The 27,802-nt window shown below is 36.7% G+C and overlaps 1 protein-coding gene across 1 annotated transcript; it reads left to right on the forward strand.

Moving 5' to 3' along the window:
• Window positions 1-97: 97 nt before the first annotated feature.
• On the forward strand, window positions 98-27,102 carry LOC132550516 (isoleucine--tRNA ligase, mitochondrial-like). Its single transcript, XM_060214586.1, has 23 exons — window positions 98-271; window positions 696-818; window positions 2,125-2,284; window positions 2,735-2,886; window positions 4,071-4,120; window positions 6,336-6,448; window positions 6,895-6,985; window positions 7,607-7,722; window positions 10,318-10,484; window positions 10,706-10,796; window positions 12,443-12,588; window positions 13,652-13,812; window positions 14,690-14,792; window positions 15,681-15,771; window positions 17,954-18,062; window positions 18,866-18,968; window positions 21,512-21,637; window positions 22,307-22,435; window positions 22,702-22,808; window positions 23,199-23,341; window positions 23,943-24,130; window positions 24,751-24,895; window positions 25,558-27,102. Exons 1-23 carry the CDS (start codon window positions 98-100, stop codon window positions 25,701-25,703), a joined length of 2,934 nt encoding a protein of 977 aa, XP_060070569.1. The 3' UTR covers window positions 25,704-27,102.
• Window positions 27,103-27,802: the final 700 nt, after the last annotated feature.

Raw genomic sequence — 27,802 nt, forward strand, 5'->3', positions numbered from 1 at the left:
CTGCGCCCATCTCGATACCGTGTTTTAGCTCTATGGAGAGATGATCATGTGTCGATAGCTTGATATCCAATGCATTCGCTACAGAAAGTGTATCATGATGTTTAGTTCGTTGAGACTACGTGGGATAAGATTTCCAAATACTAGTTTCGTTCGATTTAAGAGTAAATCAAGTAGTAAAAGATATTCGGAGACGCTCAATCTCCCAAAAAGTGATCTTGTCGCAACCTCTAAAAGTGGGAAGGCAATACAGCGAGAGCAACAAATCCAAGAGGTTACTTATCAGTTTAGTTTTAAGTCACAATAGCTCAACGATATGTTATTTAAGGATAAGAATGAAATGTGATGTTTCAATTATTATCGTTGTCACTAAATGTCTACTTTCACTTTCTGTTCTTATAAATTGTAGCTATTATTGTCAGGACTTGAACGCATGTGCATATTAAGTTTTACAAAATAAAGTGTGCAAAATTTAATGGCAGGAACCTTTTGATTAATAATGAAAATCTAAAGAACATGATTTGATAATTTTGATCAAAGTAGTTATTGGTCATTGCAGACAATATTTGTGTAAAAGAGGCATGTCAGGTCCTTGTCCCATGGGCAATTGCAGGACAACACGTTTGGATGGTTGTCACTATGACATTGTTTTGGATGACTGTTGGCCATACATGATGTTCTTGATTTTTATGTTGAAGGTTTGTGGATTTAGTAAACTCTATGAATGGCAACGATCCCAGGAAAGGGAGAAGGAATTTGTTTTACATGATGGTCCTCCTTATGCAAATGGAAAACCACATGTTGGACATGCTTTGAATAAAGTTAGTATAACCGGAACTACTGTCTGATTGTTAAGAGGAAAGAATGCAACAATCTGTATATGAAGGGAAGAATGCTGCTGTCTGTATGTTAAGGGGAAGTAATACTGCTGTCTGTTTGTTAAGGGGAGGTAATACTGCTGTCTGTATGTTAAGGGGAGGTAATACTGCTGTCTGTATGTTAAGGGGAGGAAATACTGCTGTCTAAATGTGAAGGGAAGCTAATACTGCTGTTTGTAAGTTAAGGTGAGATAATACTGCTGTTTGTAAGTTAAGGGGAGATAATACTGCTGTTGGTAAGTTAAGGGGAGATAATACTGCTCTTGGTAAGTTAAGGGGAGATAATACTGCTCTTGGTAAGTTAAGGGGAGATAATACTGCTCTTGGTTAGTTAAGTGGAGATAATACTGCTGTTGATATTTTCAGTGAGATAATACTGCTGTCTGTTTGAGGAGGTAAACTGCTTTGGAACTTTTGTATTTTAATCTTGACCCTCTGGGTCAGATGACCTATTGTCATTGTGCTTCGTCCATCATCGTGTGCCATGCTTTAAGCATTGTTTATTTAAAACCCTTATCTTCTCTCAAACCAAGATGGATTTCAACAAATTTGGTCTGATGCATCATTGAGTGAAGATAATCATTTCTGAAATTCAGAAGGCTAATTTGATCTGTAGGGACTTGGGGGCGTGTAGGTCCCCAAATGGAAAACATCATTGTGGGTGGAGAATTATTTCTTAGATTAAGAATGTTGATTCAACCCCTAGGGACTTAGGTGGGGTTCCAAAAGGTGAATATTTTGCTTTAAACCATTACTCCTTCTTAATTCCTTGGTAGATTTAAACCAGATTTGGCGTGAAGCATCATCAGGGAGTGGTAATGATATCAAAAATGCATGAAGCGATCCAAAGATCATGCTGACCAAATTTTTTTATGTTCCGGTCCAAAATTCCAACATAACTCATCTAGAACAAATAGTCTGGACGACTTCTCATGATTCATTCACACCAAGGAGAAAAATACTTGGAGTTTGATTTTTTTAAAGAAATGAAAGAAATGTTTTGTTGCTACTTTTCAGGGTGATCAAAACTTCAACATGCTAACCACAGTAGTTATTTTGTAACATGATGGTGCAGCTGTTTTTCATGCACAGAGCCTACATTTATGATTTTCTGATACTTTCAAGGAATGTTCAAAAATTGAATTCACCAGATTTTTCAGACCACCATCAGTGAATTCTGTGATTTGTCTATCCATTTGTCGATTGTCAGATGACCATTAAGGGTCATTGCCCTCTTGATGTGCTGTAGATTCTGAAGGACATCACTAACAGATACAAGCTGCTGAAAGGGTATAAAATACATTATATACCTGGCTGGGATTGTCATGGACTACCTATAGAACTTAAGGCAATAAAAACCAAAGATGGCACTCCGCAGAAAATGACTCCATTGGAAATTCGAAGAAAAGGTAGGGAACTTTTGTAGTGTCTTATTGAAATAGCAATCTTGTCAAATATGGTAGGAAGTCTACATCATGTCAGATAATCCAATGTTTATCAGTAAAGCATAGATATCAGAAATATTGGGTCAAACACTCCCCCTTGGCTGGATATTTCAGAGACATCAGAAATATTGGGTCAAATACTACACCCTGGCTGGATATTTCAGAGACATCAGAAATATTGGGTCAAACACTCTCCCCTGGCTGGATATTTCAGAGGCATCAGGAATATTGGGTCAAACACTCTCCCCTGGCTGGATATTTCAGAGGCATCAGGAATAATAGACCAATCTGTATACCTTAACTGGATATACTTAATTTGCAATGGCTTGATATTTCAGGAATATGGTGCCAATTCATATAGAAAAGCTGAATAATTTTCATACATATGATGGATTATTTTTTTTGAAATTGCAGCCAAAAAATTTGCTGAAGAATCTATACAAGTGCAGAGTAAAGCGTTCCAGAGTTGGGGTGTCATGGCTGACTGGAAAAACTCCTGCTACCACACTGTTGACCGTGAATTTCAGGCCAGAGAATTGGACCTGTTTTACACATTGTATCAGAAGGTAAGGTATCATGTTACCAAGCAACTGACTAACATAACTTATCAACACACCAGACCTGCACAACTGACTCAAATAATTGATTCGCACAGCTGCCTCACAAAAGTTGCCTTTTCTTAATTTAGCCAATACAACTGTCATCAAAATTGACCCACACATCTGACTCACACAATTGCACCACACAATTATCCCAGACAAGTGACTCACACATCTGACCCAAACAACTGACCCAAACAACTAACCTATACAACTGACCTGCAGAGTTGACCCACATTCCCGACCCACACAATGGACCAACTTAACTGATTCATACAACTCACCTACACAACTTACCCACATTATTGTTGTCAACAACACTGTAGAACAATGTTATAACTGGTGTGAATGAGTACTTGTTGTTCATCTAGCTGTTGTCTAATGTTACAAATGATGTGAGTGAGTGTTTGTTTTCCACCTAAACCTTAAGGTGCTTCATACAAATTTTGAACTTAGTAAAGCCAGAGTTCCCGATTTTCTCTTGAGAAGGGGATAAAATTTAATTTGGAAAATCATTTTTTTAACATCATTTGTTAAATAACCATCAGAAATAATTTAAACTTGGTCATAGTTATTTGTGTGGAAATGCAGATTGAAAGTAATCACATATTAAGAGGAGCTGATGGATGGGGCAAAAATTGGTGTAATTGACTGAAATATTTCATAATTCAGGTGATCGTTAAGACCCATGGGCCTCTTGTCTTGCAAAATACCTTTGGAATCTTCCTCAAACTTCATGTGTAGGTTTCCTTAGATGGCCACTTTCTTTAGAAATAATTGACAGACTCTCAATTTCATATGAAGGTTACATATCATCTCTTGTTTGGCCTGTTTACAGCTGATCTTAGAAAGAGATAGCATACAGGTGCTATATACGATTTTTATATCAGAAGATAATTTTCATCATTTACCAGAAGATTCTTCAGCAAAGAAGTGATAAGCATACAACAGCAAGATTTCTTCTGTATCTTTTGTAAGCTCATTAGGTCTGAAGACTGTTGACTTCATGGCATGGCACTGTGTCCATTATCTGGTCCATCAAAATCATTAACATGATTTTGCATTTGAATAGTAAAAAATGTGTTATTTTCTTTTAAAGAAATGAAACATTTTCTGAATACCTTAATGATTTACTGAAATTACATTTACAGGGCTTAGTCTATGAGGATTTCATGCCAGTTTATTGGTCACCATCTTCTAGGTATGTAACACAACATTCGATTGGTCGCCATCTTCTAGGTATGTAACAAAACATTCTATTGGTCGCCATCTTCTAGGAATGTAACACAACAATCTATTGGTCGCCATCTTCTAGGAACGTAACACAACATTCTATTGGTCGCCATCTTCTAGGTATGTAACACAACAATCTATTGGTCACCATCTTCTAGGTATGTAACACAACATTCTATTGGACTCCATCTTCTAGGTATGTAACACAACAATCTATTGGTCGCCATCTTCTAGGTATGTAACACAACATTCTATTGGTCTCCATCTTCTAGGTATGTAACACAACAATCTATTGGTCGCCATCTTCTAGGTATGTAACACAACATTCTATTGGTCGCCATCTTCTAGGTATGTAACACAACATTCTATTGGTCTCCATCTTCTAGGTATGTAACACAACAATCTATTGGTCGCCATCTTCTAGGTATGTAACACAACATTCTATTGGACTCCATCTTCTAGGTATGTAACACAACATTCTATTGGTCTCCATCTTCTAGGTATGTAACACAACAATCTATTGGTCGCCATCTTCTAGGTATGTAACACAACATTCTATTGGACTCCATCTTCTAGGTATGTAACAAAACATTCTATTCGCCATCTTTAGGTATGACTCCATCTTCTAGGTATGTAACACAACAATCTATTGGTCTCCATCTTCTAGGTATGTATTCTATTGGTCGCCATCTTCTAGGTATGTAACACAACAATCTATTGGTCGCCATCTTCTAGGTATGTAACACAACATTCTATTGGACTCCATCTTCTAGGTATGTAACAAAACATTCTATTGGTCGCCATCTTCTAGGTATGTAACACAACATTCTATTGGTCGCCATCTTCTAGGTATGAAACACAACAATCTATTGGTCACCATCTTCTAGGTATGTAACACAACAATCTATTGGACTCCATCCTCTAGGAATGTAACACAACAATCTACACTAGGAATGTAACACAAATCTATTGGTCGCCATCTTCTAGGTATGAAACACAACAATCTATTGGTCACCATCTTCTAGGAATGTAACACAACAATCTATTGGTCGCCATCCTCTAGGAATGTAACACAACATTCTATTGGTCGCCATCTTCTAGGTATATAATACAACAATCTATTGGACTCCATCTTCTAGGTATATAATACAACATTCTATTGGTTTCCCTCTATACAAAGAATCTGTTGTGAGTCATATGACTTTTGTCAGAAGCATCGCAGGGTAAGCGGAACCTCGTGTAAATGTTGGGTCTTGGCCCTCTAAGAACTGAGGGAGGGAGCCTAACACTCCTGCAGAAAGGATTGGATTAAGACCAAGTTTGGTCTAAAGCAGCCTTGGCTAAAAGGGTCGAGGTGAAACAGGGGAAATATAGCATTTTTCAAAAATCGTTTTTCTTCTGTAGGAATGATAGGATTCTCTTCTAATTCAGCCTGAAGTATTTTTGGTGAAGGTTTTGTTTTGTAAATGTTACACTGACATCTGTGTGTAGAGAGGTTGGTGTCAATGAGAAAATAGATCAAAACCTTTGCAATTTCCTTTCGTGTGACTTAAGCAATTTCAACCAAAGTCAGGTGAGCAATACAGTCCCTATTGGCCTTTTGTTTGTGTTCCTCAAAAATTTTCAGGGGGAACATTTAGTTGCCGTTTGATAATATATCATGCAGTTTAACTAGGATAATGAAACTTGGTATATACATTGTTTATACCAAAATGCTATATACTGTATGAAAGTCAAGGCCTCCAATCCATTGATTACAGAATTTTTGCCCTTTGTTAAACTTATTAAAGCATTATAGTAAACAAATTTTTGAAAACATTAATAAAGCCAGTAACCTTTAAACTATTGATCATTCTTCTAATTGACAATACCAAAATATACTAATGACAGTCAGTGTTTATAGCTGACATGTACATCAAGTATCACAGAGTGAGGTGTGCCCATACTTTTATGATTCAAGCATTAGTATATATTAGACATAATTAACATATAGAATATGATCCAACATTAATCTTTCCTCCTCTAAGTCTTCCATTTTAACATTATTTTTGCAGATACATGTCATTAATATGATCAAATACAAAGTTTACAGACAGGAAAAACTTCCAATAGAGTTGTTTTTTGGAAACATTCAACAGAAGTACTGATAATCTTGTTTTAAAATTCTTTGTTTTGTATTACAGAACAGCTTTAGCTGAGGCAGAACTTGAGTATAATCCACACCATGTCAGCCAGGCAGTATACCTGGGGTTCCCAGTCGTCCCGTCATCTCTGACATCTCTCAACATAAACCAATGTAAGATTGATTTACCATTGTTTACTCAGAAATGATATTCTACATTCTTTGTATTATTGGTTAATTGTTACTCACTTGTCAGGTATCTGGATATTAAGGAAGAACAATGCTTTTGATGGTTAAGTTTCAACACAGGCATGATTGAAATAAGATTTTAAAAAGCAAAATGAAAATTACGTGAATTGTAACAACTTTCCAAAAATGAATATATTGAAAGACAGGAAGCCAATGTGTGTAACTTCTATCAAGAACCTACCATACCAAACCTCTACATCTTACCTAGGACCTACCATACCAAATCTCTACATCTTACCTAGGACCTACCATACAAAACCACTACATCTTACCTAGGACCTGTTGTACCAGCCTCTACTCCTATTAGACCCGTTCTCTAGTTTGATTATAATTTAACAAATAAATATTACGGTTTGATGATTTATTTCCAGTGACGTATAAGAAAGTTTATGCTGTGATATGGACAACAACACCGTGGACGCTTCCTGTCAATCAGGCAATATGTTACAATGACAATCTAATGTAAGTGTTGTTGGGTCTGTGGATGTTTTTAACGCCTTATCAAGAACTGGTAGGGCTGTAGGTTTTTGTTTATCTTTCTGTCCACTTCATTACATGAACTACATACTTTGGACATGGATGAGCTTGGTGATTTAGTGTGCCATTTCCTACACTACCACTTGTCACTGGAACTTAATACTTGAGGCATGGCTTAACTTATGTGAGGTAGTGTGTCATGTACTAGATGTATGTCAGTTTGACCTAACTCTTGATCTTCGACCTACGTCAAAGTTTATCTGGACTCGGTCTCCAACACTAAAAGTTGTATATTATGTGGCATGGATTCATCTTACTTGGGGCACAGCATCACCTTCAACAATTAGTGATTTTACTAAGGTGTATTAAATTCATGTCACAAAATGCAATTAAATGATGAAATGTTTGTGGAATACAGGATGCAATATGATAGCTACATGACACCTCTAGGAGATTTGTTTGCAATAATAACACAGACACTATTCCTTATTGAAGAAAAGTAATAAATGACAAATGAAGATATAGCGACAGTGAAAACAAAATGTCCTCATCCCAGGTGTATTTTATCTTGGAGTGATGATTTTTTATTTTCTATTCCTACACCAGGTATTGTCTACTGCAGGACCATAGCACTGGAGATGTGTATGTCTGTGAGAAAATCTTTGTGGAGAAATTGGTGAATCTGTTGTGTAAACCTCTAACTGTGATTAATGAGGTTAAAGGTAAGTTATTTGATGACATTGACAAGGTAAAGTTTAAACTGTGTGATGACAATGACAAGGTTAAAGATGTGATGACAGTGACAAGGTTAAAGGTAAATTGTGTTATTACAGTGACAAGGTAAAAGGTAAATTGTGTGATGACAGTGTCAAGGTAAAAGGTAAATTGTGTGATGATAGTGACAAGATAAAAGGTAAATTGTGTGATGATAGTGACAAAGTTAAAGGTAAATTGTGTGATGACAGTGACAAGGTAAAAGGCAAATTGTATGATGACAGTGACAAGGTAAAAGGTAAATTGTGTGATGATAGTGACAAGGTTGAAGGTAAATTGTGTGATGATAGTGACAAGATAAAAGGTAAATTGTGTGATGATAGTGACAAAGTTAAAAGTAAATTGTGTGATGACAGTGACAAAGTAAAAGGCAAATTGTATGATGACAGTGACAAGGTTAAAGGTAAATTGTGTGATGACAGTGACAAGGTTAAAGGTAAATTGTGTGATGATAGTGACAAAGTAAAAGGTAAATTGTGTGATGATAGTGACAAGGTTAAAGGTAAATTGTGTGATGACAGTGACAAGGTAAAAGGTAAATTGTGTGATGATAGTGACAAGATAAAAGGTAAATTGTGTGATGATAGTGACAAAGTTAAAGGTAAATTGTGTGATGACAGTGACAAAGTAAAAGGCAAATTGTATGATGACAGTGACAAGGTTAAAGGTAAATTGTGTGATGACAGTGACAAGGTTAAAGGTAAATTGTGTGATGATAGTGACAAAGTAAAAGGTAAATTGTGTGATGACAGTGACAAGGTTAAAGGTAAATTGTGGGATGATAGTGGCAAGGTTAAAGGTAAATTGTGGGATGATAGTGGCAAGGTTAAAGGTAAATTGTGTGATTATAGTGACAAGGTAAAAGGTAAATTGTGTGATGATAGTGACAAGGTTAAAGGTAAATTGTGGGATGATAGTGGCAAGGTTAAAGGTAAATTGTGTGATTATAGTGACAAGGTAAAAGGTAAATTGTGTGATGATAGTGACAAAGTAAAAGGTAAGTTGTGTGATGACAGTGACAAGGTTAAAGGTTAGTGTTGTGATAACAGTGAGCAGGTTAAATAAAGTTATGTGATGACAGTAATGAGGTTAAAGATAAGTTATGTGATGACAGTAATGAGGTTAAAGATAAGTTATGTGATGACAGTAATGAGGTTAAATAAAGTTATGTGATGACAGTAATGAGGTTAAAGATAAGTTATGTGATGACAGTAATGAGGTTAAAGATAAGTTATGTGATGACAGTAATGAGGTTAAAGATAAGTTATGTGTTGACAGTAATGAGGTTAAAGATAAGTTATGTGATGACAGTAATGAGGTTAAAGATAAGTTATGTGATGACAGTAATGAGGTTAAAGATAAGTTATGTGATGACAGTAATGAGGTTAAAGATAAGTTGTGTGTTGACATGTAGTTTGGGATTGGTTTTCTCTCTGTTTCAAAGGTTAAAGGTCAGTTTAATTATAAATGATAATTATCTTGAGAAGCACTGGATGGGTCATTCTCAGATTTGATATTTAGGTTCACCTTGGTTCCTAGTTGTGCAGGCTTCATTGATTATTAAAACAAGATGGCTGAGAGTTGGCTATATCTTCATCTTTGTCGGTCATAACTTGTTATTATTATTTCTGGAGAAGTAATGAACAGATCTTTCAAAATAATTACAAAAACGTGTTGAGTGATGGAGTATGTACCGTTATTATAATATTGTGTGGAATCAGTACCATAGTTTTTCATAATTGCAATTAAAACCAGGTAACTACATAATGATAACGGGGAATCTCTAACTCAGTAGTGCAATCTCTCTTTGCATATGAACTGTAAAAAATATGTCAAACAATCTCAAGTATGTTGTGTGTTTTGAAGACTGGTGAACGGTCTATCAAAATCATGAATCAGAAATTCAAGGTCAGACATATGTTTTATAAAGCTGTAAATAAATTGGAGAGTTTCATGGAAGCTATGCTCAAGCTGTGTGTTTATCATATTTTGGAAAAACTTTTCAGAGATTTTTTTGAAACAATGTAGTATTAGCAAATAACTTACCACTTACCCAAAAGCAGTTAGCAATGATATCCTATTTACTATACTGGGATGTAAAATCATTGCATGCAGTTTAGATATTTTTATGCATGAAAGTTGACCAATTCTGTTTTTGAAAATTTCTGACATTTTTTACAAATGGATTGTTAACATAGCTGTGTAGATTTGATGGAAACTGAAGGAAGAAAATAGGGGATGACTGTTTAATTAGAGACAGTTTTAGTTGTATAAAGGTAGAGAGGCTTTAAGAGGAATTTTCCAAGTTTTATATGATTAAGAGAAGTAACAAAGAAAAGAAAAGAAAAGAGGGTGAAAAATCAAGCTTTTAAAGAACAAAGAAAGACTAAACAATGGTGGGCACCAACATCACTCAGATCTTTTGTTTAATTGCTTCGTGTCGTATTGACTATTGTTTGTCAAATTTCGCTCAGATTAATGATGTGCTATCCTTTTTATGATTATATATGGATAAGATGTTAAAGTTTTTTTTATGTTGACAGGGAAGTTTTTTAATGGAGCTCAGTATACCCATCCCTTGACCAACGAGGTGCTTCCTTTCCTGCCAGCCAATCATGTGGTATCAGGAAAAGGGACTGGATTTGTTCACACCGCACCTTGTCATGGCCATGATGACTTCAAAGTTGCCTTTAACAACAATATCACCATAGTGAGGACAAAAGTTTTATTTATAAATTCTTTTTTGTATCAGACACACGTGATAAAAACTTGTTAATATTTGTAAATTTGTATGAACTATTGATTATGCAGTTTGACACCTAAATCTCACCACTATGATCACAGTGTCTTTGTACTGTAATATAGTTTTGTTGCTGGAGTATCTGTATTATGTTCATTATAAAGTACTTTCATTAATTTTGATTTGATCAGAAAAGTATTGTGGACGATGAGGGCGTGTACACTGAAGAGGCTGGCCAAATTCTAAAAGGGAAAACAGTGGGCAAAGACGCTGACAGTACAGGTAAGGGTTCCACTCTCTGGGGAAAACAGTAGGCAAAGACGCTGACAGTACAGGTAAGGGTTCCTCTCTACAGGGGAAAACAGTAGGCAAAGATGCTGACAGTACAGGTAAGGGTTCCACTCTACGGGGGAAAACAGTAGGTAAAGATGCTGACAGTACAGGTAAGGGTTCCACTCTATGGGGGAAAACAGTATGCAAAGACACTGACAGTACAGGTAAGGGTTCCACTCTACGGGGGAAAACGGTAGGCGAAGACACTGACAGTACAGGTTAGGGTTCCACTCTACGGGGGAAAACAGTAGGCAAAGACAATGACAGTACAGGTAAGGGTTCCACTCTACAATGGAAAACAGTAGTCAATAACACTGACAGTACAGGTAAGGGTTCCACTCTACAATGGAAAACAGTAGTCAATAACACTGACAGTACAGGTAAGGGTCCCACTCTACGGGGGAAAACAGTAGTCAATAACACTGACAGTACAGGTAAGGGTTCCACTCTATGGGGGAAAACAGTATGCAAAGACACTGACAGTACAGGTAAGGGTTCCACTCTACGGGGGAAAACGGTAGGCGAAGACACTGACAGTACAGGTTAGGGTTCCACTCTACGGGGGAAAACAGTAGGCAAAGACAATGACAGTACAGGTAAGGGTTCCACTCTACAATGGAAAACAGTAGTCAATAACACTGACAGTACAGGTAAGGGTTCCACTCTACAATGGAAAACAGTAGTCAATAACACTGACAGTACAGGTAAGGGTCCCACTCTACGGGGGAAAACAGTAGTCAATAACACTGACAGTACAGGTAAGGGTTCCACTCTACAATGGAAAACAGTAGTCAATAACACTGACAGTACAGGTAAGGGTTCCACTCTACAATGGAAAACAGTAGTCAATAACACTGACAGTACAGGTAAGGGTTCCACTCTACAGAGTTAGCAAGGACACCTACAGTACAGGTAAGGGTTCCACTCTAGCAAGGACACCTAGAGTACAGGTAAGGGTTCCACTCTACAGAGTTAGCAGGGACACCTACAGTACAGGTAAGGGTTCCACTCTACAGAGTTAGCAAGGACACCAACAGTACAGGTAAAGGTTCCACTCTACAGAGCTAGCAAGGACACCTATAGTACAGGTAAGGGTCCCACTCTACAGAGTTAGCAAGGACACCTACAGTACAGGTAAGGGTTCCACTCTACAGAGTTAGCAAGGACACCTACAGTACAGGTAAGGGTTCCACTCTACAGAGCTAGCAAGGACACCTACAGTACAGGTAAGGGTTCCACTCTACAGAGTTAGCAAGGACACCTACAGTACAGGTAAGGGTTCCACTCTACAGAGTTAGCAAGGACACCTACAGTACAGGTAAGGGTTCCACTCTACAGAGTTAGCAAGGACACCTACAGTACAGGTAAGGGTTCCACTCTACAGAGTTAGCAAGGACACCTACAGTACAGGTAAGGTCCCCATTGTTAAACATTATCCTGAATGTTATTGAAGTTTACATTTAATGTCTTTATTAGTCAGGAAGTAGTTATGAAATCCTTTGGTGTTGTTTTTTGTGGAAACAAATCTCAATCCAGTTCTTTCAGAATTTCAGGACAAGAGCTGAGATACTGATCAATGTGATCTTATTTTCCAGTGATTGAGATGCTAAAGGAGAGTGTTATCCATAAATCCTCCTACCAGCACAGCTACCCATATGATTGGCGGACCAAACAACCTGTCATCATTAGGGCCAGCAAACAGTGGTTCATCAACACCAACAAAATCAAGGACAAAGCTGTGGTAAGTCCCTCTCTGATTAAGTAATCCCTGCTTATCTCTGGATAATAATACCTGCTAATTCTATGGATGTTAATCCCTGCTAATTCTATGGATGTTAATCCCTGCTAATTCTGTGGATGTTAATCCCTGCTAATTCTCTGGATGTTAATCCCTGCTAATTCTGTGGATGTTAATCCCTGCTAATTCTGTGGATGTTAATCCCTGCTAATTCTGTGGATGTTAATCCCTGCTAATTCTGTGGATGTTAATCCCTGCTAATTCTGTGGATGTTAATCCCTGCTAATTCTCTGGATGCTAATCCCTGCTAATTCTGTGGATGTCAATCCCTGCTAATTCTGTGGATGTTAATCCCTGCTAATTCTCTGGATGTTAATCCCTGCTAATTCTGTGGATGTTAATCCCTGCTAATTCTGTGGATGTTAATCCCTGCTAATTCTGTGGATGTTAATCCCTGCTAATTCTCTGGATGTTAATCCCTGCTAATTCTCTGAATTTTAAATCACTGCTAATTCTCTGGATGTTAATCCCTGCTAATTCTCTGAATTTTAAATCACTGCTAAATCTCTGAATTTTAAATCACTGCTAATTCTGTGGATGTTAATCCCTGCTAATTCTGTGGATGTTAATCCCTGCTAATTCTCTGGATGTTAATCCCTGCTAATTCTCTGAATTTTAAATCACTGCTAAATCTCTGGATGTTAATCATTTGAAATTTTCTTAATGATAATTCCATGTTAATTCTCTACATGGTAAATCGTTTCGGTTTCCCTGAAGGATATTTCTCTGAAAATTCTCTTGATGTTAATCCCTACCAATATACTTTGGATAGTATATTTCTGCTGCTTCTCTGGATAGTAGATTCTAGGTTGTTAGTACATCACCAAGATCCACCACATGGATGGAAAGAAGACAGCTGTATCAATAGCCCTGCTGTCAGAAATATATTGCTTTTATCAGAATCAATGTCTCCAATATTAATGTTGAAATTAGCAGAGTAAATGAGCTAGATCATTAGAACCATTATAGAGGCATCCTTTAATATATTTGTTTTGTTACATCACAGGAAAGTTTGAGTTCAGTAGATATTACACCCAATGCTTCTGAACATGGCATGTTGGCACAGCTGAAGGAACGTACCTATTGGTGTATCTCTCGTCAGAGGGCATGGGGACTACCTATACCTGTGTTCTATCACAAAGTCACTGGCAAAGCCCTCATCAACAGGTAAGTTTATACTTCATCAACAGGTAAGTCTATACCTCATCAACATGTAAGTCTATACTTCATTAACAGGTAAGTCTATACTTCATCAACAGGTAAGTCTACACTTCAACATGTAAGTCTACATCTCATCAACAGGTAAGTCTATACTTCATCAACAGGTAAGTCTATACTTCATCAGGTAAGTCTATACTTCATCAACAGGTAAGTCTATACTTCATCAACAGGTAAGTCTACCTCTCATCAACAGATAAGTCTACACTTCATCAACAGGTAAGTCTACACTTCATCAACAGGTAAGTCTATACTTCATCAACAGGTAAGTCTACACTTCATCAACAGGTAAGTCTATACTTCATCAACAGGTAAGTCTACACTTCATCAACAGGTAAGCCTACATCTCATCAAGGTATAAGTCTACACTTCATCAACAGGTAAGTCTTTACTTCATCATTAGGTAAGTCTACACTTCATCAACATGTAAGTCAACACCAACAGGTATGTCTATACTTTGGCTGTTTAATTACAAGTTCATGAGGTGTTAACAATGAATGTCATAAATTACAAATATTTAGAATTGTCATTTACACTTTTTTTAACAAAAGATTTGAACCAATTCTTATTCAATTTATCATTGAAAAATATTTCCAAGTTTTTACAGCTTTCCTGCCAAAAGAGAGAGTTTATGCTGTGGTGGTACTTGTTCAACATCAGCCTTCTTTTTGAAACAATTTCTTCTGAATAACAAACAGACCTAGACTTAAGATATTTAACATATATTCTGTGGAGACAATGAATGATGTCAGCAAACCACCATCAAGGTCATTGCGTTGTCTCTGCTTTTTGTCCTTTAACTAATCTAGATTTTGTTTTTCTACAGCCAAACTATTGATCACCTAAAGAAACTCTTTACCGAACATGGCAGCGACTGTTGGTGGTCCATGTCTGAGGAAGAACTTCTACCCAAGGACATGCTTGTCCAGGTAAGTGGACGTAGGTAATTTAACACAGCAGGAACTGTTGATGATCAATGTCACAGGTAGAATTACTACCCAAGGACATGTTTGTCCAGGTAAGTGGACATAAGTAACTTAACACAGCAGGGACTGTTGGTTGTCAATGTCTGAGGAAGAACTTCTACCCAAGGACATGCTTGTCCAGGTAAGTGGACATAAGTAACTTAACACAGCAGGAACTGTTGATGATCAATGTCACAGGTAGAATTACTTCCCAAGGACATGCTTGTCCAGGTAAGTGGACATAAGTAACTTAACACAGCAGGAACTGTTGATGATCAATGTCACAGGTAGAATTACTTCCCAAGGACATGCTTGTCCAGGTAAGTGGACATAGGTAACTTAACACAGCAGGAACTGTTGGTGGTCCATGTCTGAGGAAGAACTTCTACCCAAGGACATGCTTGTCCAGGTAAGTGGACATAGGTAACTTAACACAGCAGGAACTGTTGGTGGTCCATGTCTGAGGAAGAACTTCTACCCAAGGACATGTTTGACCAGGTAAGTGGACATAGGTAACTTAACACAGCAGGAACTGTTGATGATCAATGTCACAGGTAGAATTACTACCCAAGGACATGTTTGACCAGGTAAGTGGACATAGGTAACTTAACACAGCAGGAACTGTTGATGATCAATGTCAGGTAAGTGGACATAGGTAACTTAACACAGCAGGAACTGTTGGTTGTCCAAGGTACATGCTTGACCAGGTAAGTGGACATAGGTAACTTAACACAGCAGGAACTGTTGGTTGTCAATGTCTGAGGAAGAACTTCTACCCTAGTACATGCTTGACCAGGTAAGTGGTCAAATTTACCTGAATGTTTAATTACTTGGTCTGATTTGTTGTTACAGATGGGGGCTAGCTCGTCAGATTTTACCAAGGGAGGAGATATTCTGGACATCTGGTTTGACAGTGGATCATCATGGTCTGTACTACACAAAGGTGAGAATGTTCTGGGCTTACCTACCTGTTTATGCCTGGTTACCTACCTGTTTATGACCGGTTACGAACCTGTTTATGCCTGGCTGCCTGCCTGTTTATGCCTGGTTACCTACCTGTTTATGCCTGGTTACCTACCTGTTGATACCTGGTTACCTACCTGTTTATGCCTGGTTACCTACCTGTTTATGCCTGGTTAACTATCTGTTTATGCCTGGTTACCAACCTGTTTATGCCTGGTTACCTACCTGTAGATGCCTGGTTACCTACCTGTTTATGCCTGGCTACCTACCTGTTTATGCCTGGCTACCTACCTGTTACCTACCTGTTTATGCCTGGTTACCTACCTGTTACCTACCTGTTTATGCCTGGTTACCTACCTGTTACCTACCTGTTTATGCCTGGTTACCTACCTGTTTATGCCTGGTTACCTACCTGTTTGTGACCGGTTACTTACCTGTTTATGCCTGGCTGCCTGCCTGTTTATGCCTGGTTACCTACCTGTTTATGCTTGGTTACCTACCTGTTGATACCTGGTTACCTACCTGTTTATGCCTGGTTACCTACCTGTTTATGCCTGGTTAACTATCTGTTTATGCCTGGTTACCAACCTGTTTATGCCTGGTTACCTACCTGTAGATGCCTGGTTACCTACCTGTTTATGCCTGGCTACCTACCTGTTACCTACCTGTTTATGCCTGGTTACCTACCTGTTACCTACCTGTTTATGCCTTGTTACCTACCTGTTTATGCCTGGTTACCTACCTGTTACCTACCTGTTTATGCCTGGTTACCTACCTGTTTATGCCTGGTTACCTACCTGTTGATACCTGGTTACCTACCTGTTTATGCCTGGTTACCTACCTGTTGATACCTGGTTACCTACCTGTTTATGCCTGGTTACCTACCTGTTGATACCTGGTTACCTACCTGTTTATGCCTGGTTACCTACCTGTTGATGCCTGGCTACCTACCTGTTGATACCTGGCTACCTACCTGTTGATACTTGGGTACTTAACTGTTCTTACTTTGGCAGAGCTTCATTATACTCCCCTGTAACAAAAGGTGGTAAACCTGAATCAGCCGTCCGTCCATCTGTGCGTAAACAGTTTGTGTTATCACTATTTCTTGAGCCCCTTCATTTTTGGGACTGATCAGAGAAACAAAATTGACTGACAGATGACCATCTTTGATTTTTTCAATTAAGTTTGTTATCGACATTTTTTGAAAAGTACTGGATGAATCATTCTCACTTTTCATATGTAGATTGAAATTAAGATATTGTTCAATTCAGATGAAAAATTGAAATATCAGCATTTAGAAGGAAGACAATTACATCCTTACCATTTTCAAAAACATCTCATGTCATTTGGTTGCTATGGTAACCACATGAGACCCATAATTAGATGAATGTTTTCCAGACTGCTCCTAATGTTGTGGACTTAGTTCAATGAAACCGAACAGGGATGTTAGGGGCTATGTGTAGATGTGCAAATGTGCATGCAGGTTTTTTAAGCAGAAATTTTGGCTGCCATGGTAACCAGGTCACTATGCGCAAGTTTTCACATAAGGTGTCATAGCTCTTAGCCCTTTAATTGATTACTTTGAACTTGATCAGGTGCTAAAGATAATTATAGCCTATAATTTTACATATTAGGTGTTCCAAAACCTTTACCATTTTGGATGCTTTTGATTGGTTGAAATTAAGACATTATCTGATTAAGTTAAAAATTGGTATAAAAAGATTTATGGGAATGACAGATAAAATGATACTATTTTTAAAAAAAAAAAATAGAAAAATTGATTTCCATTTGGTTGTCATGGTAACTGAATGAAGACCTCTTGGAGAATTCTTGTCAGGACAACCTCTCTAAATTTTATATTTATTTGAGAGCGGGGGTATTAGCCTGCTATCCTGGCAACAGTTCTAGTTTCATTTCCGTTTTCATACTGGTAATTAGTGGGAGGGGATAATATAGTAATACTGATGTCTGTTCATCACATCAAAAAATTTACTAATTAATCCATGATTATTACCAGAATAAGACCTTAAGTAAAGGTAAAAAATACCAGGCTATTGTGAAACTTGTTTAATAATTTGTAAGGGTCCTCTCTCTCTAGGAAGTTAAACAAAGTCTTAGGATTTATTACTAGCCAAGACTGTATTGTGTTATGTTTATCATAGATGGGATAGAGAGAGCTGACCTTTACCTGGAGGGGTTGGATCAATTTGGAGGTTGGTTCCAGTCCTCTCTCCTAACCAGTATTGCCACAAATGACATCCCTCCATACAGGTAAGTTGTCACCTGACCAATCTAGCACAAATGACATCCCTCCATATAGGTAAGTTGTCACCTGACCAATCTAGCACAAATGACATCCCTCCATACAGGTAAGTTGTCACCTGACCAATCTAGCACAAACGACATCCCTCCATACAGGTAAGTTGTCACCTGACCAGTCTAGCACAAATGACATCCCTCCATATAGGTAAGTTGTCACCTGACCAATCTAGCACAAACAACATCCCTCCATATAGGTAAGTTGTCACCTGACCAATCTAGCACAAACAACATCCCTCCATACAGGTAAGTTGTCACCTGACCAATCTAGCACAAATGACATCCCTCCATATAGGTAAGTTGTCACCTGACCAATCTAGCACAAACAACATCCCTCCATACAGGTAAGTTGTCACCTGAATCATGATCAACCTGAATCATGATCAACCAAGCTTAACTTATCACCTGACTTGCACAGTCACAGAGGTCATCCAAGTGTATCATTTTTGTCTGAAATATCCAGACTATTTTGACAGATGTTTTATAGTATTGTCTATGTGTTGATGATTTTATCTATAGAAAAATGCATGTGTATGATGCCTTATAACCTTGTACAGTCGTATCATTTTTATAGAAGTCAGTATATGCTGAAGTGGTCTGAAAATTCATCTTAGATCAGAGTGTTATGGAAAAAATTAAGATACCATTTTTCTGAGGTCAGTGAAAATTATTCATGCACCAGTTGCAGAATACAATGAAATGTTTGCTATATTAATTTTCACAATTCTGATGGAGTCTGAACTGGTGATTTTCAGGCAGCTTGTTGTACATGGGTTTGCTGTAGATGAAGATGGAAAGAAAATGTCAAAGTCTGTTGGGAATGTGGTAGATCCTGAGGCAGTGATATATGGTGGTAAAGTAAGTCATTCAGTTGTCATGGTGATTTTAAATACATATCTGTTGGGAACATGGTAGATCCTGAAACAGTGAATTTTTAAGTCTTGTAATTATCAATATAACTTAATTTATCTCATAATTACCACAAAGCCATGGTGACAAATTTTAGTAACTGTTTAATTCAAAGCTTTCAGGCTTGGTGTTCACTAGGGTTTATGTGATCTTAAATTTCGCTGGCTGTGTTGTGCTTGTGTAAAGAAGGAGCTGTCCTATATTGTGAATATTGTTGGTATGTATTGTTGTGTATTGTGAATATTGTTGGTATGTATCGCTGTATATTGTGAATATTGTTGGTATGTATCGCTGTATATTGTGAATATTGTTCGTATGTATCGCTGTATATTGTGAATATTGTTCGTATGTATCGCTGTATATTGTGAATATTGTTGGTATGTATCGCTGTATATTGTGAATATTGTTGGTATGTATCGCTGTATATTGTGAATATTGTTGGTATGTATCGCTGTATATTGTGAATATTGTTGGTATGTATCGCTGTGTATTGTGAATATTGTTGGTATGTATCGCTGTATATTGTGAATATTGTTGGTATGTATCGCTGTATATTGTGAATATTGTTGGTATGTATCGCTGTATATTGTGAATATTGTTGGTATGTATCGCTGTGTATTGTGAATATTGTTGGTATGTATCGCTGTATATTGTGAATATTGTTGGTATGTATCGCTGTGTATTGTGAATATTGTTGGTATGTATCGCTGTATATTGTGAATATTGTTTGTATGTATCGCTGTATATTGTGAATATTGTTGGTATGTATCGCTGTATATTGTGAATATTGTTGGTATGTATCGCTGTATATTGTGAATATTGTTGGTATGTATCGCTGTATATTGTGAATATTGTTGGTATGTATCGCTGTGTATTGTGAATATTGTTGGTATGTATCGCTGTATATTGTGAATATTGTTGGTATGTATCGCTGTATATTGTGAATATTGTTGGTATATATTGTTGTGTATTGTGAATATTGTTGGTATGTATCGCTGTATATTGTGAATATTGTTTGTATGTATCGCTGTATATTGTGAATATTGTTGGTATATATTGTTGTGTATTGTGAATTTTGTTGGTATGTATCGCTGTATATTGTGAATATTGTTGGTATGTATCGCTGTATATTGTGAATATTGTTGGTATGTATCGCTGTATATTGTGAATATTGTTTGTATGTATCGCTGTATATTGTGAATATTGTTTGTATGTATCGCCGTATATTGTGAATATTGTTTGTATGTATCGCTGTATATTGTGAATATTGTTTGTATGTATCGCTGTATATTGTGAATATTGTTGGTATATATTGTTGTGTATTGTGAATATTGTTGGTATGTATCGCTGTATATTGTGAATATTGTTGGTATGTATCGCTGTATATTGTGAATATTGTTGGTATGTATCGCTGTGTATTGTGAATATTGTTGGTATGTATCGCTGTATATTGTGAATATTGTTGGTATGTATCGCTGTATATTGTGAATATTGTTGGTATGTATCGCTGTATATTGTGAATATTGTTGGTATGTATCGCTGTATATTGTGAATATTGTTGGTATGTATCGCTGTATATTGTGAATATTGTTGGTATGTATCGCTGTATATTGTGAATATTGTTTGTATGTATCGCTGTATATTGTGAATATTGTTGGTATATATTGTTGTGTATTGTGAATATTGTTGGTATGTATCGCTGTATATTGTGAATATTGTTGGTATGTATCGCTGTATATTGTGAATATTGTTGGTATGTATCGCTGTATATTGTGAATATTGTTGGTATGTATCGCTGTATATTGTGAATATTGTTGGTATGTATCGCTGTATATTGTGAATATTGTTCGTATGTATCGCTGTATATTGTGAATATTGTTCGTATGTATCGCCGTATATTGTGAATATTGTTTGTATGTATTGTTGTATATTGTGTATTGTTGTATATTGTGAATATTGTTTGTATGTATCGCCGTATATTGTGAATATTGTTTGTATGTATCGCTGTATATTGTGAATATTGTTTGTATGTATCGCTGTATATTGTGAATATTGTTTGTATGTATCGCTGTATATTGTGAATATTGTTTGTATGTATCGCTGTATATTGTGAATATTGTTTGTATGTATCGCTGTATATTGTGAATATTGTTTGTATATATTGTTGTATATTGTGAATATTGTTTGTATGTATCGCTGTATATTGTGAATATTGTTTGTATGTATCGCTGTATATTGTGAATATTGTTTGTATGTATCGCTGTATATTGTGAATATTGTTCGTATGTATCGCTGTACATTGTGAATATTGTTTGTATGTATCGCTGTATATTGTGAATATTGTTCGTATGTATCGCTGTGTATTGTGAATATTGTTCGTATGTATCGCTGTATATTGTGAATATTGTTCGTATGTATTGTTGTATATTGTGAATATTGTTCGTATGTATCGCTGTATATTGTGAATATTGTTTGCATATATTGTTGTATAGAACCAGGAAAAGGAGCCATCCTATGGTGTGGATGTATTGAGATGGTGGACTGCTCAGGCTCAACTACAACCTATGGTCCTGATTGGTCCGTCCATACTACAAAGATGTAATGAAGATATCTTCAAGGTAAGGTACAAAAGGTGTAGTTGAAAATAAATGAAGTTAAGTTCTGAGAGATTTAGGTAAGATAAAATTAAGGAAAGGTCTGAGAGATTTAGGTAAGATAAAATTAAGGAAAGGTCTGAGAGATTTAGGTAAGATAAAATTAAGGAAAGGTCTGAGAGATTTAGGTAAGATAAAATTAAGGAAAGGTCTGAGAGATTTAGGTAAGATGAAATTAATGAAAGGCCTGAGAGATTTAGGTAAGACAAAATTAAGGAAAGACCTGAGAGATTTAGGTAAGACAAAATTGAGGAAAGATCTGAGAGATTTAGTGAGAAAAAAATTAAGGAAAGGACTGAGAGATTTAGGTAAGACAAAATTACAGAAAGGTCTGAGACACTGAGGTAAGACAAAATTAAGGAAAAGTCTATGAGAAATTTTAGGTGATATCTTGAATGGTCTAGCTCAGACAAGTTTATGTTCAGATCTGCAACATGCAGGTGATGAGGTGAGACAAAATAATTTAAGATCAAAATATTGTAAGGATGACCTAGTAGTTTCATATAGAACATCCTCGTTGTATAGTTAATTAGGTTATAAAACTAGATATTGTGGGCACAACATCAGTTATATACACCTGAATAAAGTAGACATGCATTGCCACCTTATTCAACTAAACTTTTGTTTCTGTAGATTAGGAAGGTGATGAAGTTTGTGCTGGGGAATATACACGATTTCCAATCTGATGAATTGATGCCTTATGATCAGCTCTGGCCACAGGACAAATACATGTTGTACCAGCTGTACAATTTAGCTGAACAGGTATATGATGTCTTTAAGGCACCTGGTTTGAATGCAAGGTGAAATATGTACATGATAAATTTAGAAATTGGACAAGTAATATATTCTGTACAATATACCAAAATATAAGTATATCAACTGTTACATACATCTAGTGGGGTATAGTGGTCACTTTAGGCCTTAATGCACTTTTGTAGTAGACATTTACAAAGTTTATAGAAGATAACTATTTTATGGTATTTATCTTAAGATTTCAGGACTTGAGACTAAAATGTATTTTTTCTCAGGTGACACAATCCTATGACAGTTATCGTTATGGAAGAGTACTAGGACTGTTGGAAAAATTCACTAATATAGATCTGTCTGCGTTTTACTGCAGTATCATCAAAGACAGGTATACCAACTTGTATATACCTACAGTAAGCTAACATCTCACACCAAGAAATGGGGTGCTAATATCAATATACATCAAGTTAAAAAATAATGTAATTAAGTTTTTATGATTTAGCTGTAAACTTTTGGATCAGGTTGACGTGAGTTAAGACAAAATTGTCTTTGTCGAGTCAGATTGATTTGTCAAAGTGAAAGTGAAATTGACATGGTTTCTTCAGATTAAATTGAAGTGAGAGTAATCATTTTACCATAGCAGTTAATTTTTTTTGTTTACATTGATAAAAAAACCCATGTGATGTTGCCACTGTTACAGACATGCTGTGTGATTACATACAAGACTTCATGCATGCCTTGGTTGTGTGAAAATATCTTTTAAACTGACGTGTTACAGACTGTATTGTACAGCTGCTGATGACAAAGCCAGAAGGTCTGCCCAGACGGTGTTGTATCATGTGACAGACATATTTGTGAAGTCTTTAGCACCAATTGTTCCTCACCTGGCAGAAGAGTTACATCAACATTTCTCAAAATCAGGTATCTAGGGCCCCTCATTTAAGATTTTGTAATTTTTCAACAGATGATCATTTTTTTTGGCATGGTGAATTTAGACAGAATTTAAGAAGTCAACTCACTTGAAGTCAGGATCTCAAGGTCAGAGACCAAGGTCACTTGGTTCTAAGAGGTCTAGGTCACTGGTCAATGGTCAAGATCAAATTACTTTTCACCGATGAATATTTTGTTATGAAATTACATTCAGCAAATTTGGTCAGGATTAAACAAGAAGTAAGCTAACTAGAGATCAAATCACTGGGTTTACCTTTGGCCCAAAAATCAAGGAAAAAGTAGATCATAATTGAACAAGGCATCAACAAAAAAGCATCAACCATAGAAATATTGAAGAAACGGCTTCTTGATCTGACAAAATCAAGTAATTATTTCAGATCTCCAATTTCTATCAATTGTCAAAATCATATAATTATCTCAGATTTCCAAATTCTATCATCTGACAAAATCAGGTAATTATCTCAGATCTCCAAATCCTGTCATCTGTCAAAATCATCAATAAATTGTATTCATATTTTCCAATCAATCATAATTTTACACCTGAATTATTATGACTCTCGTTTACCACCAGAGGAGAGCAGTGTGTTCAAGTCTAACTGGTTTGCCTTAGACACTGCCTGGGCAGACTGTGCCATTCTGAACTTCATGCAGCCTGTTCTGAGTATGAAGGAAGACATTGATTTTGCTGCTGACGTCAAACGACCTGTGGAGTTTGACCTCACTTTGTACTGTAGTCACAATCTTCACAATATTCTACAGGTGAGTTCTTACTGAAGATACTACTGTTCTACAGGTGAGTTCTTACTGAAGATACTACTGTTCTACAGGTGAGTTCTTACTGAAGATACTACTGTTCTACAGGTGAGTTCTTACTGAAGATACTACTGTTCTACAGGTGAGTTCTTACTGAAGATACTACTGTTCTACAGGTGAGTTCTTACTGAAGATACTACTGTTCTACAGGTGAGTTCTTACTGAAGATACTACTGTTCTACAGGTGAGTTCTTACTGAAGATACTACTGTTCTACAGGTGAGTTCTTACTGAAGATACTACTGTTCTACAGGTGAGTTCTTACTGAAGATACTACTGTTCTACAGGTGAGTTCTTACTGAAGATACTACTGTTCTACAGGTAAGTTCTTACTGAAGATACTACTGTTCTACAGGTAAGTTCTTACTGAAGATACTACTGTTCTACAGGTGAGTTCTTACTGAAGATACTACTGTTCTACAGGTAAGTTCTCACTGAAGATACTAACGTCACACCCTTCACAATTGTTGGCTTTTGTCAACAATTTAATAGTTTGGTTTCTGTGTCACAATGTTTGTTACTGACTGTAAATATTAACCTTTAATTATATCTCATATATTGTTGTAGCAATTCCAGTCTGAAGTGTCGTCTGCTACTTCACCGTTAACAGAAATTTTACAGACATCTTACACACATCTAACAACAGTAGCTCCCGATGTCATCCCCGATGAGTGTGTTGTCCTGAATGGTGCCTCTAAAATCTCTGTTATTGGTAAGTTTTATCTGATATTATACAAACTTAGCATTGCTACTTAGTGGGCCGTATGTGTCATATAGACATTTTCTAGTTTAAGAATCAAATTAAAATAATTATTCAAGGTAATGGTGTCCCTCAGACTGAGATATAGAGTGAGCCAGTTGTCAGTTTGTATATGTCTGATATATGGTGAGCCAGTTGTCAGTTTGTTTATGTCTGATATATGGTGAGCCAGTTGTCAGTTTGTTTATGTCTGATATATAGTGAGCCAGTTGTCAGTTTGTTTATGTCTTGATATATAGTGAGCCAGTTGTCAGTTTGTTTATGTCTGATATATAGTGAGCCAGTTGTCAGTTTGTTTATGTCTTGATATATAGTGAGCCAGTTGTCAGTTTGTTTATGTCTGATATATAGTGAGCCAGTTGTCAGTTTGTTTATGTCTGATATACAGTAAGTAGTTGTTAAATAGTTTGATATTGAGTGAGACAGTCATCAGATTGTATAAGTCAAGTATAGAGTGAGACAACTGGTGTTTGTTAGTACTCTTGTTGTCCATACCAAAGCTATCACAAGGTCACTCGGATTTTACCTGTGATTTTAATATTTCTGTTGTAATAAATATTTTTTTGGATTAAACAATAAAGCCTTGTTATTGACTGTTTATTATTCTGTGACAGAGGGAGTTAAGGAGCCAGAAGAGTATGTACTGCTGTTATCACCTGCCATGAAAGATATCTGTGAACGTTGTCGCCGTTACACTACTGACAACAGAAAATCTCCGTGTGATCGATGCTTGTCAGTTTTAGCTGATGGGTGGGCTTGATTTCGGACTTGTCTTGGGACCAGGGTGCTGATGACATGATATTACAAATCATGTAACGTACACCTGGCTGCAATATGCCATCAAAGATGAGAGGGTGTCTAATGCCTTCTGAACAGCTGACGCTACTAACTACTGTTGTTGAAATTGATTCTACATTGTAACAGCATTTTTTGTATGGCTAAACCATAGAATATTTATTGTACAACAGCTCATGAGATAGGTGATGTTTACTTAATTACCTATTATTAATTGTCAACTTTCAATGAAAATCATGTTAAAGCAGAAAGGGATTTATCATAATGAGATGACTGGTTTACTGGGTCTGTGTGGATTATTGATGTAGAATTGAAAATTAATGGTTAAACTGTGTCTAAGCTGGTATTGATCTGTGAAGGAAATAGAGATAAACAAACTTATCAAACTTATTTTACTTATCACAAAGGCATTAGCTTTATTTTGGTGCTTATCACTAAGACAAGTATAGGGACGGACCAATCATACTTATCACTAAGACAAGTATAGGGACGGACCAATCATACTTGTAGGGACAGACCTATCATACTTATCACTAAGACAAGTACAGGGACGGACCTATCATACTTGTAGGGACAGACCTATCATACTTATCACTAAGACAAGTAAAGGGACAGACCTATCATACTTATCACTAAGACAAGTACAGGGACGGACCTATCATACTTGTAGGGACAGACCTATCATACTTATCACTAAGACAAGTAAAGGGACAGACCTATCATACTTATCACTAAGACAAGTATAGGGACGGACCTATCATACTTATCACTAAGACAAGTATAGGGACGGACCTATCATACTTATCACTAAGACAAGTATAGGGACGGACCTATCATACTTATCACTAAGACAAGTATAGGGACGGACCAATCATACTTATCACTAAGACAAGTATAGGGACGGACCAATCATACTTATCACTAAGACAAGTATAGGGACGGACCTATCATACTTATCACTAAGACAAGTATAGGGACGGACCTATCATACTTATCACTAAGACAAGTATAGGGATGGACCTATCATACTTGTAGGGACAGACCTATCATACTTATCACTAAGACAAGTATAGTGACGGACCTATCATACTTATCACTAAGACAAGTATAGGGACGGACCTATCATACTTATCACTAAGACAAGTATAGGGACGGACCTATCATACTTATCACTAAGACAAGTATAGGGATGGACCTATCATACTTGTAGGGACAGACCTATCATACTTATCACTAAGACAAGTATAGTGACGGACCTATCATACTTATCACTTAGACAAGTATAGGGACGGACCTATCATACTTATCACTAAGACAAGTATAGGGACGGACCTATCATACTTATCACTAAGACAAGTATAGGGATGGACCTATCATATCTCTAAGACAAGTTTAGGGACGGACCTATCATACTTGTAGGGACAGACCTATCATACTTATCACTAAGACAAGTATAGTGACGGACCTATCATACTTATCACTTAGACAAGTATAGGGACGGACCTATCATACTTATCACTAAGACAAGTATAGGGACGGACCTATCATACTTATCACTAAGACAAGTATAGGGACGGACCTATCATACTTATCACTAAGACAAGTATAGGGACGGACCTATCATACTTGTAGGGACGGACCTATCATACTTATCACTAAGACAAGTATAGGGACGGACCTATCATACTTATCACTAAGACAAGTATAGGGACGGACCTATCATACTTATCACTAAGACAAGTATAGTGACGGACCTATCATACTTATCACTAAGACAAGTATAGGGACGGACCTATCATACTTATCACTAAGACAAGTATAGGGACGGACCTATCATACTTATCACTAAGACAAGTATAGGGACGGACCTATCATACTTGTAGGGACAGACCTATCATACTTATCACTAAGACAAGTATAGGGACGTACCAATCATACTTATCACTAAGACGAGTATAGGGACGGACCTATCATACTTATCACTAAGACGAGTATAGGGACGGACCTATCATACTTATCACTAAGACAAGTATAGGGACGGTCCTATCATACTTATCACTAAGA

Source organism: Ylistrum balloti, unplaced genomic scaffold (assembly GCF_031769215.1).
Source record: "Ylistrum balloti isolate Yb309-2 unplaced genomic scaffold, AGI_CSIRO_Ybal_v1 Utg370126, whole genome shotgun sequence".
NCBI lineage: Eukaryota > Metazoa > Mollusca > Bivalvia > Pectinida > Pectinidae > Ylistrum > Ylistrum balloti.

Excerpts from the sequence above, each read along its gene's own strand:
- LOC132550516 (XM_060214586.1), top strand. The coding sequence starts at position 98 with ATGTTTAGTTCGTTGAGACTACGTGGGATAAGATTTCCAAATACTAGT. Across the intron at positions 4,121-6,335 it reads TATTGGTCACCATCTTCTAG|AACAGCTTTAGCTGAGGCAG; the intron begins GTATGTAACACA and ends TTTGTATTACAG. Across the intron at positions 15,772-17,953 it reads ATGGTCTGTACTACACAAAG|ATGGGATAGAGAGAGCTGAC; the intron begins GTGAGAATGTTC and ends TGTTTATCATAG.